This window comes from Filicampus tigris, chromosome 3 (genome assembly GCF_054856515.1).
Source record: "Filicampus tigris isolate MCC_2025a chromosome 3, RoL_Ftig_1.0, whole genome shotgun sequence".
NCBI lineage: Eukaryota > Metazoa > Chordata > Actinopteri > Syngnathiformes > Syngnathidae > Filicampus > Filicampus tigris.
The window spans coordinates 28,038,430-28,052,165 of record NC_141219.1 but is presented as its reverse complement, the minus strand read 5'-3'; the positions used below and the strand labels follow the sequence as shown (position 1 = coordinate 28,052,165).

At 40.6% G+C, this 13,736-nt stretch overlaps 1 protein-coding gene across 3 annotated transcripts; it reads right to left on the bottom strand.

Moving 5' to 3' along the window:
- Positions 1-803: 803 nt before the first annotated feature.
- Positions 804-13,486, bottom strand: prc1b (protein regulator of cytokinesis 1b). 3 transcript variants are annotated; one of them, XM_086025451.1, is made up of 15 exons: positions 13,283-13,486; positions 12,952-13,084; positions 12,429-12,551; positions 11,403-11,636; positions 10,213-10,383; positions 8,597-8,746; positions 8,339-8,486; positions 8,088-8,224; positions 7,730-7,825; positions 7,524-7,670; positions 7,340-7,450; positions 7,101-7,235; positions 3,958-4,128; positions 3,814-3,852; positions 804-1,676 (listed from the first exon to the last, which is right to left on the bottom strand). In XM_086025451.1, the coding sequence occupies exons 1-15, from the start codon at positions 13,291-13,293 to the stop codon at positions 1,605-1,607; spliced, it is 1,878 nt and encodes a 625-aa protein (XP_085881577.1). In that variant the 5' UTR covers positions 13,294-13,486; the 3' UTR covers positions 804-1,604. The 3 variants fall into 3 exon arrangements, with proteins under 3 accessions (XP_085881577.1, XP_085881575.1, XP_085881576.1); XM_086025449.1 differs by having other exon boundaries at positions 3,818-3,852; positions 13,283-13,485; XM_086025450.1 differs by lacking the exon at positions 3,814-3,852 and having other exon boundaries at positions 13,283-13,484.
- Positions 13,487-13,736: the final 250 nt, after the last annotated feature.

Genomic DNA, 13,736 nt, shown 5'->3' with positions numbered 1-13,736 from the left:
TGATTCGTCAATGAATGCAAGTGCCTTGAGAGCGTCATCTTGGTGGCGAACCGCATTGCTAAGGCTATAAAGTAATTTCAGCTTTACTCTCATAAATGCCCCCCATCACACACACACACACACACACACACGAATGCCCAAAAACCCGCCCAGAGCCGCGAATGGTACGGACTTGTATGAACCGGTACGTGGCAGAAAAAAGGATGGGGACCACTGCTGTACACAGGCATCCACTCTTTAAAACAGGGGTGCCCCCTATCCAGACTGTTTTGGATGTCTCTCCTCTTCCAACACAACAGATTCCAATGATCAAGATCATTGTAAGGCTTCGCTGAGGTTGCTGACCTGATCATTCGAATCAGATGTGTTGGAAGAGGGAGAAATCTTAAACATCTCTCGATGAGGCAGAACAATGCCAAATTCATTTCTAAAAGCAAGCTGCACCGTGACAATGGCAGTTGTTTTCACAAATTCAAGCACACAAAACGCCTTCTAAGACTTCTAAGGAGTCGCCACTTTGAATTTGACAATCAAATTTGAATAACTCCCCTATCAAATGACCACCGATTCAGTGCATTACAATGCTTTAAAACTGAATAAAGGCGTAATGACTTTGGCTTACTCTTTTTGAATCACCCTGTACATCAGAAACTACAGTAATTGTAAAGTAATTAAAATGAACAGAACTCGACCCCTTCACTCAAGTATCACCTTGTGGTTCCTGATCAAAGATAGCATAGCAAAGTAAAAACAAACCTATGTTTCCAAGTCTTTACAGTGGTAGAAAGAAAGAAAAAAAAAAGTCACACATGAGGAAGTGTTATATTTTGCTTAAAACATTTGCTTAGTGACTGATTAAATACAAGCCTTACACAAAATGCTGTTTGTTAATGTAATGAGAAGTGAGATAGATCTTTTACATTTTGATGAGGATTTTAGAGATCATTATAACCATCCTTTCTTTTACATTTAAAAGCTCTCATACAGGGCACATTAACATCTTAATAGCCTATTAAACTTAAAAAAACATTTGCAGAAAAAGGTAGGTAAAGAAATGACAACATATGTACACACATTGCAAACAGCAAAATTTCAAATGGAAGTGTGTAAAACTACACAATGAACTGGAACATATATTACAAAAAGTGCAAATATTTATATTACATTTACTGTGTAATCTTTCGATTGCAAACTTCAGAAACTTAACTAAAGATTTGCTTGAAAAAAAAATGAGCATAGATTTTTTTTTTTTCCCCTCTTCAACATTTAAAAGACAGGTTAGCGTTACTAGAACTTATGTTTCTCTGTGGACAGTGACAGACTAAGTAAACATCTGTTTAATAGCACTGGTGGAAGCAGCAAAGCTCCTCATTAACCACCGATTTAAAATACTGTATAATTAACTTCATTTACATTTAAATGCAGATAGCACCAAAAGATATCGTGCCATCTATTCAGAAACATACATACAAAAAGAGGAAGGAAAAGGAAAAAAAACGTTTTGCAATTGTGAAGTTGATCTAATAACTAAACAATTGTGGATTTCAATAAAGTGAAATATATAAATATGTATAGTGGAGGCAGTCATGTCCAGAGGTGAGAGGTCAAAGTTTGGTGATGGTAGAGTTCAGGATGTGCTGCTGGATCTGGGGGTTAGAAGCCTTGGACAAGTCTCGCTGTTGAAAAGGAAAAGCAGGATAATATTTAGGACCAAGAAAGAAACAAGTCATTAACAAGCCCTGTTTCCTACCACAAACAACATAATGCAAGAAATGTGCAGTATAGCGCAATCTTAAACTATCCACTTACTCTACTGTATATGAAAATAAAGCTTGATCCTTTTGCTGACTGACTGATAAATTCAAAAGGCAAATGCCTCTGAGGTTGTATGACAGCAATTCTTCCAAACCACTATAATGTATAACAGACAAGGCCTCAGCGTTACACAGCTATTGAGCATCAAAAGGCTTAATTCTGGGCGTGAGTGACATCACAATTATTACACATCAGAAGGACAACTCAACAAGGGGTGCCAAGAAAAGAACAGTACCGGGTAGTCACAAGAACAAACACTGGAGGACAAGTTAAGAAAGTGGACTCATGGTCCAAGAAGTAAAAACTCCCAACTTTGTGTGACATCCTCACTTGCTATGAAATAATCATGTTGATTGTTTTCATGTTTTTACAGTGGATGACATTATTTTACACTTGTGTGGAACTATGTCAAAACATGAGACGTCTTTAGGTGCTTACACACCGGGAGCGCTGTTGTGTCTTTCTACCTTTAAAGCCAGGAGAGCGTATACCGGTACATCATTTAAAATTTTTTTTTAAATCAAATTCTCAGTCTCTTAACCAAAGAAATGCAGCAGAATATACACGTGACGTTGTCGTGTGGGGGGTGGTGGGGGTCAACCATACATCCTGTTCGACTGGTTCCACTTGTTCAAAGTCCACAAGCGCGTTTTCTATGACCCAATTTCAATACCGACCCTTGTGCCCCTCAATTTGCGCATTCCCGTCAAGATTGCGAGTGTGTAGGTGTCCCAATTCTCAGAAATGCTCTGTCGCCTTTTTGCGCCCTTATTCCACACTTCAGATGAGCCCGCATCCACGGCCCCTCAGCTGAAGCGTATTACCCACAATTCATTGCGGATTTGATGGCAAATAGCAGGAAACTGATGACATTCGGTGGAATTCTTGTGCTGAAAAAATTCTGCTCAAGTGTAAATATCGAATTATTACATTGTTTATCATTTGTATATGTTATTAATTTCAATCGATGTTTTTAAAGTCACCTACGCATTTTGTCCTAGTGTAGCTGCTGTACTTAGCGACCAACTGCCCATGCGCCGCAGATCATGCAGGAGGCACAAATAGTCCAAACAATGGAGCCATAGCTCCCCATCGACTGGGAGACCAACCCCAAATGTTTACTTTACTATTTCTTTACTGAAGTTTTAATATAACTTTAACATCAAGATTGCCAAAACAATAACCCGTACTTCCATTGTTGATGATGTCACCTGCGCTAGCCCAATTCTGCAATTTTTGTACACTTGTAACTAGGGATGTCATAACATCGGCAATATCGTGATATCGCAATATCAAAATTGCCACGATATATCGTCGTCGTCATGTCACGATATTAACAGCAGCAAATCTGTTTAAGACCCTAAGTTGTTTTTCATTTGTGCATTCCAGCACCCTCTGGTGATGATCTCATTATGTGTACAGTACACTTCAATGAGGACCTTGTGGGTATTGGGATTGGGCCTATATCACTACCGACAATTATTTCAGAGGTCCCGCAAACGTCTGCAACCGTCATTACTGTTTGAAAAAATTCCGGACATGCTTTGAGGACTCACGACATTTTCACGCATATATTCTGACTGCATTTCATCTGCTAAGAGACCGAGAATTTGAAAAAAATAAAAATAAATAAAAAAAATTAATAAAGAAAAAAGACGTACACACTCTCCTGTCTCTGAAGGTCGAAAGATGCAACAGGGCTCCCTGCACTAGTGGTAGAAACACGGTTATGCGCTCCCGGCCTTAATGGGTTAATTGGAGGTAATGAATTGACCAAGATTTTTCTCAATTGAAAAGCTACACACTTGACACTGTATTTTAACAAAAACATACCATTGAGGTATAGTATACTGTAAGAACTGTATGTCATTTTTAAGGCATGGTATCACTACAGCATGCCAAATGGAATTTTTACACCAAAACAGCATGCTTTAATTGACAGACATGCAATTAACTCAAAGGGATTAATCTGAGTCACTCAAGGATTAAGAAATTAACACACCTTGATTGAACACTTTCAGTATTCACGAGGCCCCTCTAAAAGGCAAATCAAGTTTTGTACACATTACATAAAATAATCATTGCAAGAGGGAAAGCAAAAGGAAAAGGAAGAAAAAACATTAAGACAAAATGGTCCATTACCACAAACTCTGAATATGTGCTGGCAACAGAGTTAAGGCTGGTGTTACACTGCGGACTAGCAGGGGTCAGCAACAAACCACTCATAGGGGTTCCCTTCATCTGAGTCTCATTCTCTTTGTTGTTCACTTTTGGATGGGGAGGTTTACCACCTCCAATCCTTTGTGCGGGACCCTGGAACAGAAGCAATGGGAGAGACTTATAGGAAACACTATCCGAACATAATAGTCAGAATACTGCTAAATTGCTTCAACCCCTTTCTTTGTATTTTTTTTGTTCTTTAAAACAAAGCACATCTGAGGACACTTGTCGGACTAAAATGTAGATTCTCATCCATCTTCAACTGAAACACTGTCACACCACACACCAGAGGTAAAATTAATCCTAAAAAAAAAAAAAAAAAAAAAAAAAAAAAAAAAAAGGTTGGCGTTAGAATTAAGAAAAGTTCAAGAGTAAAATTACCGTAAATAAAGTTAAAGTAAGGTTATGATTAGGAAACACAAAGTTACTGAACTGACATTGCCCTAACGGCCGCAGCTGGAATTGGGAGCCAGTTAATGTGGAAGCCAGTCGAACTGCATCACAGCAGCCTACATGAAGTATACATATTTTAAAATAACCTATTCACGGCCAACCTGCTGTAATCGCAGTAAAATGGCAGATTCACGATAGGTCGAGGATTCCTCGCGCCGGCGATGACCAATCAGAGCCATTTAAGGGAAATTAACGCGATCAGGAGAGTTGCCGATCATGGCAAAATTACCACTGCCTTTTAAAAATTCAGCCTCGGAGCCAGTTTAGTACCACGGCTCAGTACCATCCCTACTTGTGTGTGCAAAAAGAGTTTAGTTGAAACAGAAGCCTCTCTGTTTTTCTAACTAAAATGCACCCGTCACGCTTCCGAAGTCTCTTCATCGAGAACAGTTCACCTTGCTAACGTCTGCTCAGCAGTCTGCAAGTAGCTTAACCAAGCAGCAGCATTACTTTGCAAAAATACTTGTGTCAGGGGAGACCATCAACCCTCAAATGCAATAGCAGCCAATTATTGCACTCTTTCCCTTGACACAGCAGCACAATGTCACCTATAGTTCCAGTCAGGAGAGCATGTGTACCTCATCCATGCTTAAAACTCTTCATGTGTCTATGTATTGTGAAAAAGCATTTGACTGTTGCCACTATCCATTCGTTTTTGCCATAACCTCTATAATTCATTAATCGGTCCATGTTATTCATTTCATGTGTGCACTAGGGCAGTCGGGATTCGGGGGTGATCACTCCATTTTGTTTGCATATGGCCAGACTTTTGGTAGGGAAATTTTTCATTTACCCCTTCCAACTCTCACACCTATGTTAGACCCTTCCTCCTGGCCATCTTGAGGAGTGGTTGTAACAAACTACTCAAAACTACCTTGCCGTGAAGAGATACTTTCCCCCTAAACATGACAACCCAAAGTAAGCCCACCCTCAGCAGCAACAACTGAAATCGAGCGTTTTCTTTTGTTTGATGATATCTTAAAACAGGAGTAGGGAACTCCGGTTGCTTGAGAGGCATATCCTGCTTGTTTTGAATCTCTCCCTACCACAACGCACCTGATTCAAATGATCAGATCATCAGCATGCTCGGTAGGAGTCTGAAACTATATTGATCATTTGAGTCAGGTGTGTTGTAGTACGGAGAGATCCAAAAAGGGCAGGATATGGCTCTCGAGGAACTGGAGTTCCCCACTCCTGCCTTAAACATTAAAATGGGGAAAAGGTGCCCCAAAAAAAAAAAAAAAATTTGATAAGAGGCCAAATACTTTTTCACAACACTGTATTCTAAGGGCTTCCGACTAAGCTTAGTCCGACTATTGTTTCCTGTCTATCGCCTACAAAATGGGCGTTGGTCATAGGCGGATTTGCGGACCAGTCCGTCATATAGGTGGAATGCCCAGCTCTGTACATACACACAGAATAAATTTCTTAAAGACGGCACTGGTCCCAGATTTTTTTAGCAACTGTCATCATGTTGAGACATGTTTGATTTTACTGGTGACCAGTTTGAAATTTGTAATGAAAAATAGGTACCATGGCACAACAAAACTTGTTTTCCTACTTAATCAATACTCTCCTAAATAAAAGCCCAAATAAATAAACATGATATAATGCACACAGACTGACATGTTTGTATAAACTTATAGTGACAAGCGAGCTGTAAGCAACCTCGACGCACCAGCATTGAACAGATACAGACTTGTTAGGTGGGATCAATAAAGGCATTCTTATTCTTATTCTTATTCTTAAATGGATACCTGGTGCTGGTCACCAATCTCTAAGTTCCTGATGGGTGTAACGAATGTCCGCAGAACCATTTGTGCATCCACAAGCAAAAGACTACAAAGAGCATCACAAAGGTTGGCTTTGAGCCAATGCGCATGGTTGCACCCGCTAGCATTAAATGCTACATCATGGCTATTATTAGCCATACCATACACTGCTGCAGCTCATTAACAAATGAGAAAAAGAGTTGCGTGTGCCTATGAAGAATAGATTGGACACATTTAACGGGTTTCGGAAGCCGTTGTTCTGCAAAATTGTCCTACCCCTGTGAAACATCCTGCCAGAGGCTGATTAGACACCTAGATTACCCCTCATCCTAACGCTAAACTCAACCCTAGCCCACCTCACTATCGGCGATGTGAGTATGCGTGTGCAAGCACACTAAGCATCGGTAGGACACCTCGACGGGTAGGAAGGAATTACAGGACACCATTCCACCACAGCGGCAATGGGGCTGGCTGACTGACAGAAGGCAACGAAGCAGCGAGAGTGAATGTTGATGACGTATGTAAACAAACACACATGCAAATGACCATTTATAGACTCCGAAAAAAACATTCCGTCCATTTTTTCCTCATTGAGCGGTAAGTTGGTATAGTAATTATCGTGGCAGGCCTAGGAACAAATAATTTGAATAAATTACCACCAGATGAATGCACAAACTATTGTGAGTTCAAATAAAAATATACTAGACGTGATTCCCGAACAAGCCACATTGTTCGAATGTTACCAACTTTGAGTATCTAAATGTGTTTATTTGTTGTTGTTGTCATCTTTTAGTTTTCCACTACCCGCAATTACATTCCATCCACATTCTTTCCACCAACCTTGTTGGCAGATGACGTTGGCCGTGTTATCGGTGAGCGTGGCACCGGCGAACGACAGACAACTCCACTGTAGGCAGAGGCCGCAGAGCGCATCGTGCTGTTGGATGTGGCCATAGAAATACTGGAGGTAGCATTCTGAGAAAGAGAGGCCAAAATACTATTAGCGCATTAAAGGGCAAAATGACCACTTAGTTAATACCACCATGGAAGCACATAAGGAAACCACACGGTGGGTTTACCATCCTTCGTGATTTATTTGGCGTATGGTTGCCCAGCAATCTGCGCTTGGGGGTTTGTACTGCTGTCCCATACAGCATATCCTCCTCAGTCTGCTTGCTCTTCTTCAGTTGCTGTTCAGCATTTGAAGAGGAACGTCAAGTCATGTATAAGCAAATCAGTTGGGCATAAAGCTAACATCCTTACCCTTTCTAGTTTTTCTCTCTCTTTCTCTGCTTGATGCACCTTCCACTGTTCAGTCACGTACTGAAGAAACTTCTGGCCATTGACCATAAACTCACTGCCCTGCTCACTTTCCCATGCATCAATCTGGGTTTTTAGTTTCTTTTCCAACTTAAAAGAAATATGGTTAATTATTAGGTGTTCAACATTTTAGCAGTGGTATTTCTTACCTTTGGCAGGGTTTTATGCAGCTCAGCCCTCAGTTTCTCCTCTTTGAGAAGATTCCCTCCTCTATTTGTAAATCTCGATGGATCTGATGCTTTTTTCTGAAATGAAAAAAACCCACATTTTTATGTAAATACCAACGCAACTAATCAACTACGATGTTTTTATAACTTGAGTGAAATAAAAAGATTTTTAAACTCAAATGAACTACAGGATATGATTTATCTGCGGTAAGGTGACGCTCAGTGAATGAGTTTTAGCTGGACTGTAGGACAATGCTGTTTGGAAATGGTTGCTGCATTGTTTTTTGTTTATTTATTTTTTTTACTCCCAGCGTGTTATTCAACATTCAAGTGTACTCACATCTAACTCCAGGAAGTGTCTCCAGTTTTCTTCCCACTGGTGAACACCATCAAAAAGCTCTTTGTGATCCTCATAATGCTGCTTCAAACGCTGAATCTCAAAATCATGCACACTGAGTAGCTCCTCAGTGAAATCCTCTAAAGTATCAAAAAAACACTTAGCAAAGACAACAACAAAAAATAACACACACACAAAAAAAACACATGCTCCAAAATACTAATATTATTTTGACTGGGGAAATATAAACTCACCACTAAAATATGGGCAAAACGCCTGCCTTTGCTCAGTGCTCAAGAAGCACTTCTCCCAGAGCACAGCAATCTCAGAGCGGATGGCATCTGTGACATTGCGAATGTTCTGCAGTTTTAGTTCCTCCAGATGTTTTATCCCTGCTTGCAACTGAAAATGGAAAAGCATGGATAAAAACGCCAAAACTAACGCTAGTACTAAGTCGTAGTCGAAAGACAAGAGTATAAATGGGTAGTACATGTCAAGTCAAGTCATCTCACCGCCTTCAGGTTGCGCTTCTTGGACATGACCATGTGTTCATTGAAGGCCTCTCTCTCCTCCCGGGACACCTGCAACCTGTCCCACAGCTGCTGGATCTTCTCTCGAAGAGCCTCACAGGCCGCCTCGTTCTCTGCCTTGTGTTGCTCCAGCTGCAAGCCAGCAGTTACATCAGCTATCACAGAGGTTGTTTTGGGTAGCTAGTAAAAACTAATCTGCTTTGAAATGATGACTATCTAAAAGAAGACTTGTCCACTGACTTTTCCCCAGCTGGCTGTCCTGTGTGTAAGGATAGGAGGTTGTGGACAACCCGCAAACTTGGCGCTTTCTGCGCCAGTATTACAGGCGGAATACTGCAGCACTGCTGCCACCAAGCACTTAAATATCGGACTGCATGAAGTTGCAACAGCGTGAACACGCACTCTGGACAGGGCAATGTCTTGCTTAGGTGATTTCTGTCTGGAAGGGCTTAGCGAATTCTCTGCACCAGTTTGTGATGAAGACGGGGTGAAAGCGGCTTAACATTAACAGGTTGGACTACATTCAGGGAGCTCATTTGCAAAACATTGCGCAAGTTGCAAACTAAATGCAACAGTGCGCTGCCTGTACGGCATCAATTAATAGTCCCATGGGTGAAATGTTCACTGAGAAATTATGCCGAGAAGCCCCTGAATATTGATATACTGTACTCCCATTGATCAGAACAGACTTCAAATGTTTTCTGTGTGGTAGTGCAGTGCCCAAGGTAACAAAGCAATACAGTAAAACAGTAACCATGCGTATTTTGACATTATATGGGCCTATGACGACTGAATCTCATCTCAGTTCGGTATTACCTCACCGAACTGACAACTGATAATGACTAATCATGTCAGGTGTTCTAAATTTGATGAAAGAATTGGATTTGGGATGCTCTTTTGTCCTATTAAGGACAGGAGGGCATAACAGCGTTTCTACCACTAGAGCCGGGGGCGCTGTTGCATCATTTTGTATTTATTACTTAATTCTCGGTCTCTTAACCAATGAAATGCATCAGGATATGCACGTGACGGTGTTGTAAGCCCGCAGAGGATGTTCCAGAATTCTTTCGGTTATAATGGCTGACGCGCAGACGATCGCGGGAGCTCTGAAATGAGTAACGGCAATGATAGAGACGACGCGATTGTGGACTTTGAACCAGTAGAACATTATGTATATATACATACATGTTTGTACACAATGACAATGTCGATGTCTTTGTAACAGAAAAGAGGGTGGTAATTAGCACTCCATTTTTTTTAGTTAAAAGTAATGCTTTCTCTTTGTTATTACCTCTTCAATTGAAATAGTAAAGATAAACTCGCGGCCTGTATGAAAGCCACATGTCTAAGCTCTCAAATTCTTTTGGAATTATGCTTCTGTCTGCTACATGCGCTGAGATATTAATTATTTTGTAGGTGCTGAATTTCTGGGAAAACCAGGTTTTCAAGGGTGATACCAAGGACAACCTCAGGTTTTGGGGAGCTGTTGAGCCATGCGCTTTAGGCCTTAATGGGTTAATTAGATGTGCATTTCATTTTAGGGCTCAGTTTCCAGTACGCACAATTTCAGTGTACTTGTAAATGAAAACCCATCTCACCTGACAAAGGAGGAGTTTGAGTGAGGTAATATTATCATGAGAGAGGCAAAAAGAGTCCTCGTCTTCGCAGACAACATCCTTCTCAAAGCTGGTCTCTGGGATGTGATCCAGATCATTCATGTACAAGATGATTTGCTTCTTGAGGCCCATGAACTCAGCATAGCGATTTGTCTGTCAATAGAGAGGAGGGGCAACCACAGAAGAAATGCCATTTGATTGCGTGTATTAATTTAATTCATTTGCATTCTGGTAGTTTTGGACACTTCATCCGTCCCATCAAGACTGCTCCATTACATGACTGTTATCCTCTCTCACTATACTGTACATATTTAGTCCTTTTTTAGCGTCCCTTTGACCAAGGTCTGCTTTTGAGCAAAGAACTTTACTACGGGAGGATTTTCTGCGAAGCCCGAACAAGTTGATCTTGACTGATAAATTTGTTCAACACAGAAGTACGGTACCTGTGTTTCAATTTTGCCCTGTTCCCGTCTAGTCACCTCGTATCCCTGTCTGCATAAGAGTCTTCCCATATCCATTTTCCTTCGCACTTCTCTCACAGTGCGCTCTCTTACAGACAAGACTGTTCTGCACGACGTGTCTTCAAAAGCTTCAAATATAAAGAATCCCAAACGACGACTTTTTTTCAGACTGTTTTGCTGCCCCGCCTAATGGCTAAAAATTCCACAGCATATTAAAACCTAGTCTTCAACGGGAAGTCAACCCAAAAATGTTCTTTACAATAATATGTTCTATGCAGCCCCACTAGTCTGAACTTGATACTCTAATATTGTGGGTATGGAATATGAATTGGGCAGCAATCCACCTGTTTTTATCCATCCCATTTTGTCACATGCTGTTAACTGAAAATGACACAATCACAGTAGCTTGGGGCTCAGGTAACAGCCAATCACAAACCACCCGTTTCCTGAAGCTGAGCCATGATTGGTCGTTACTTGAGCCCGAAGCAACTTTGTCATTTTCAGTCGACAGCAAGCAACAAAATGGCCAAGACGGACACAAACAGGTGGATTTTGCTTATTAACTTATATTCCACAAACAATTGTAACCAGAATGCCATGTTTAGACAAGCGGGGGGCACATAGAACATATTGCAAAGGAAAGTTTGGGGTTGACATCCCTTTTAATGGTGATTGAAACGGAGAGTATGGCCAAGTTTAAAGTGCACCTACCTTCTCTGCATTCTGGTGAGCAATATGTTGGCGAAAGCTCTCCAGTTGATCCTTCGAGGGAACAGAATCCGGGGAGATATCGAATGGAATGGAGCACAGGATGTCACACAGCTCGTGGTCCTGCTCCAGCAGCGCCTTCAGCTGTTGCATACGGTGAGTCTTCTCCTTTATCAGGCCATTGACCAGCATACGGAGATTCTTCTCCTGCTGAAGCATGCTAAGACCAACCTCATCCTGAATCAACACAGATGAATCAAAATATTCACTGTTTGAAATGTTATTTTTTGTGTGATTCCACAATGCAAGGGTTAAAAAAGGTACAACGTGATTACAACTATAGAACCTGAAATGTAACCAACCGAGTGTGCAATCACGCAATGTATTGGTTTTACATTTGTTAAGTGGTTAAATACTTCTTTCCAAAAAAAAGACATAAAACAATTCCTTTAAAGTCTTTACGATGTTAGCAGTTGGACCCAGGGTGAGATCATTTCCATTAATTTCCCCTCCCGTTTATATTGTTCAAGGTCATCAAGACGACTCCCAGGTCCCACCTTATGAATATCAATCAAACTTTATTTGTACGGCGCTTTTCATACATTACCATGCAACTCAAAGTGCTTCACATTGTTGTGAAGTGCTTTAATTTGAGTACCGAAGGTAGAAAAGCGCTATACAAGTGATTTACCATAAAAAAAAATAAATAAATAAAAAAAAATCATATATATGCACTGTAACTGTCACTGAGCTGTACCCACCCTGCCTGTACTGAAGTCAGGTAGGTTAACCATCAGTAACGTCTTATTAGTTCTTATAAAATTCTAAATCAGAGGTCCAGCATCTTGGAATGGATTGTGTTCAAACTTAGGGTTTGCACTGTTCAACAAATTGCCAGAATTCAAATATTACAGCAATATATAATGGGATTGGTATGCACAGTTTACGGTCTGTAAAACAGTATCAGTATCAGTAAGAAATAGTTGCCATGTTCAATGTTAATAGAAACACATCAGCACTGACAGTTACCTGAAACACAGGAATCTGAAGTTCGAGACAGAGCTTCTCCATTTCAATTTTGCAGTTCTGGATGCTGTTTATAACTCTGCTCCTCAGTGATTCCTCTTCTTTGATCATCATATCAAGTAAGCCCTGGAGAAAACATTTGATTTAATCATTCATGCTGTCTGGCAAAAAAGATACAAAATAAAATTTCACAAATTATGCACTCGGAAACAGTCAGTTCTTCTCTGCTAATGTACCACTGTCAACTATTAAAATGTTCAGAATGCATTTTTAAAAGAATAAACATTCACTAGTGCAGTTCAAAGTTTTCAATTCCAGCTAAATTAATACATATACAATACATAAATAAACAAATATCTCTGAAATCATCATTTAAATGGAACATTATGTAAAGGCAGAGATACTAATTTACTCATCCGTTTGCAGGTGCGCCTCGAGTTTTAGGCGAGTGTTCACAACAGTATACAATGTAACCTTAAATGAAACCCAACGTATACGAGTGTATTTTCGATAAGATTTGCCTCACCTCGATGTGCTTCTTAACAACATTAGTTCTCTGTAGCCTTTGGCCTTCTGGTATGCCGATCTCCTCCCAAATGTCCTTCAGGTGGGACAGGGCTTTGTTGAGGCATGACACAGACTCTGCTGCTAGTACCTCACTGCAAAAATTACAACATTTAAGACGCCATCGTTACCAACAATTAGTCGAATTGTTCTAAACCAGTGAAAGAGGATTTCAACAAATGCTCAGTGTTCGGTGTCTTGGACCAAAAACCGCTGAACGTGTTTCATTCGCCGAACGTTGTTACGGCTTGTTTGATGTCAATACAAACATATTTTGAAATTGAATATCATACCTTCTTCTCATCGTTTAACAGCGTTGCGACCGCCACCGATCGAAGATAACAAATTAAAACGTTTCAGAGAGAGAAACTACTGATCGGCGATCGCCTACTCAAGCACTCGCTCTCAGTTGTCCGTTTGACTCCGTAGTTCAAAACACGCACCGTGCACAGTTCTGCTCTCCGATTGGCTCGTTCAGCGATGGGGCGCGTTTGAGGTCGACGTAGTCAGCCATCGGAACGATGACATTCGTGAGCACTTTTAACCATAGCACCGCCCACCAAACACTTTTCCACTTCAACTAAATTAAAAACAAGCACACACATTTTTTAGGATGGCGAATGTTTCTTTTTTCAACAAACTTTATTGAATCAAACAACATACAATATAACTACATTCCCAAATTAAGAAGAAATCAAATTTATATGATGTAAGACGTTTGGGACGATCACAACAACTCTTCCTAGA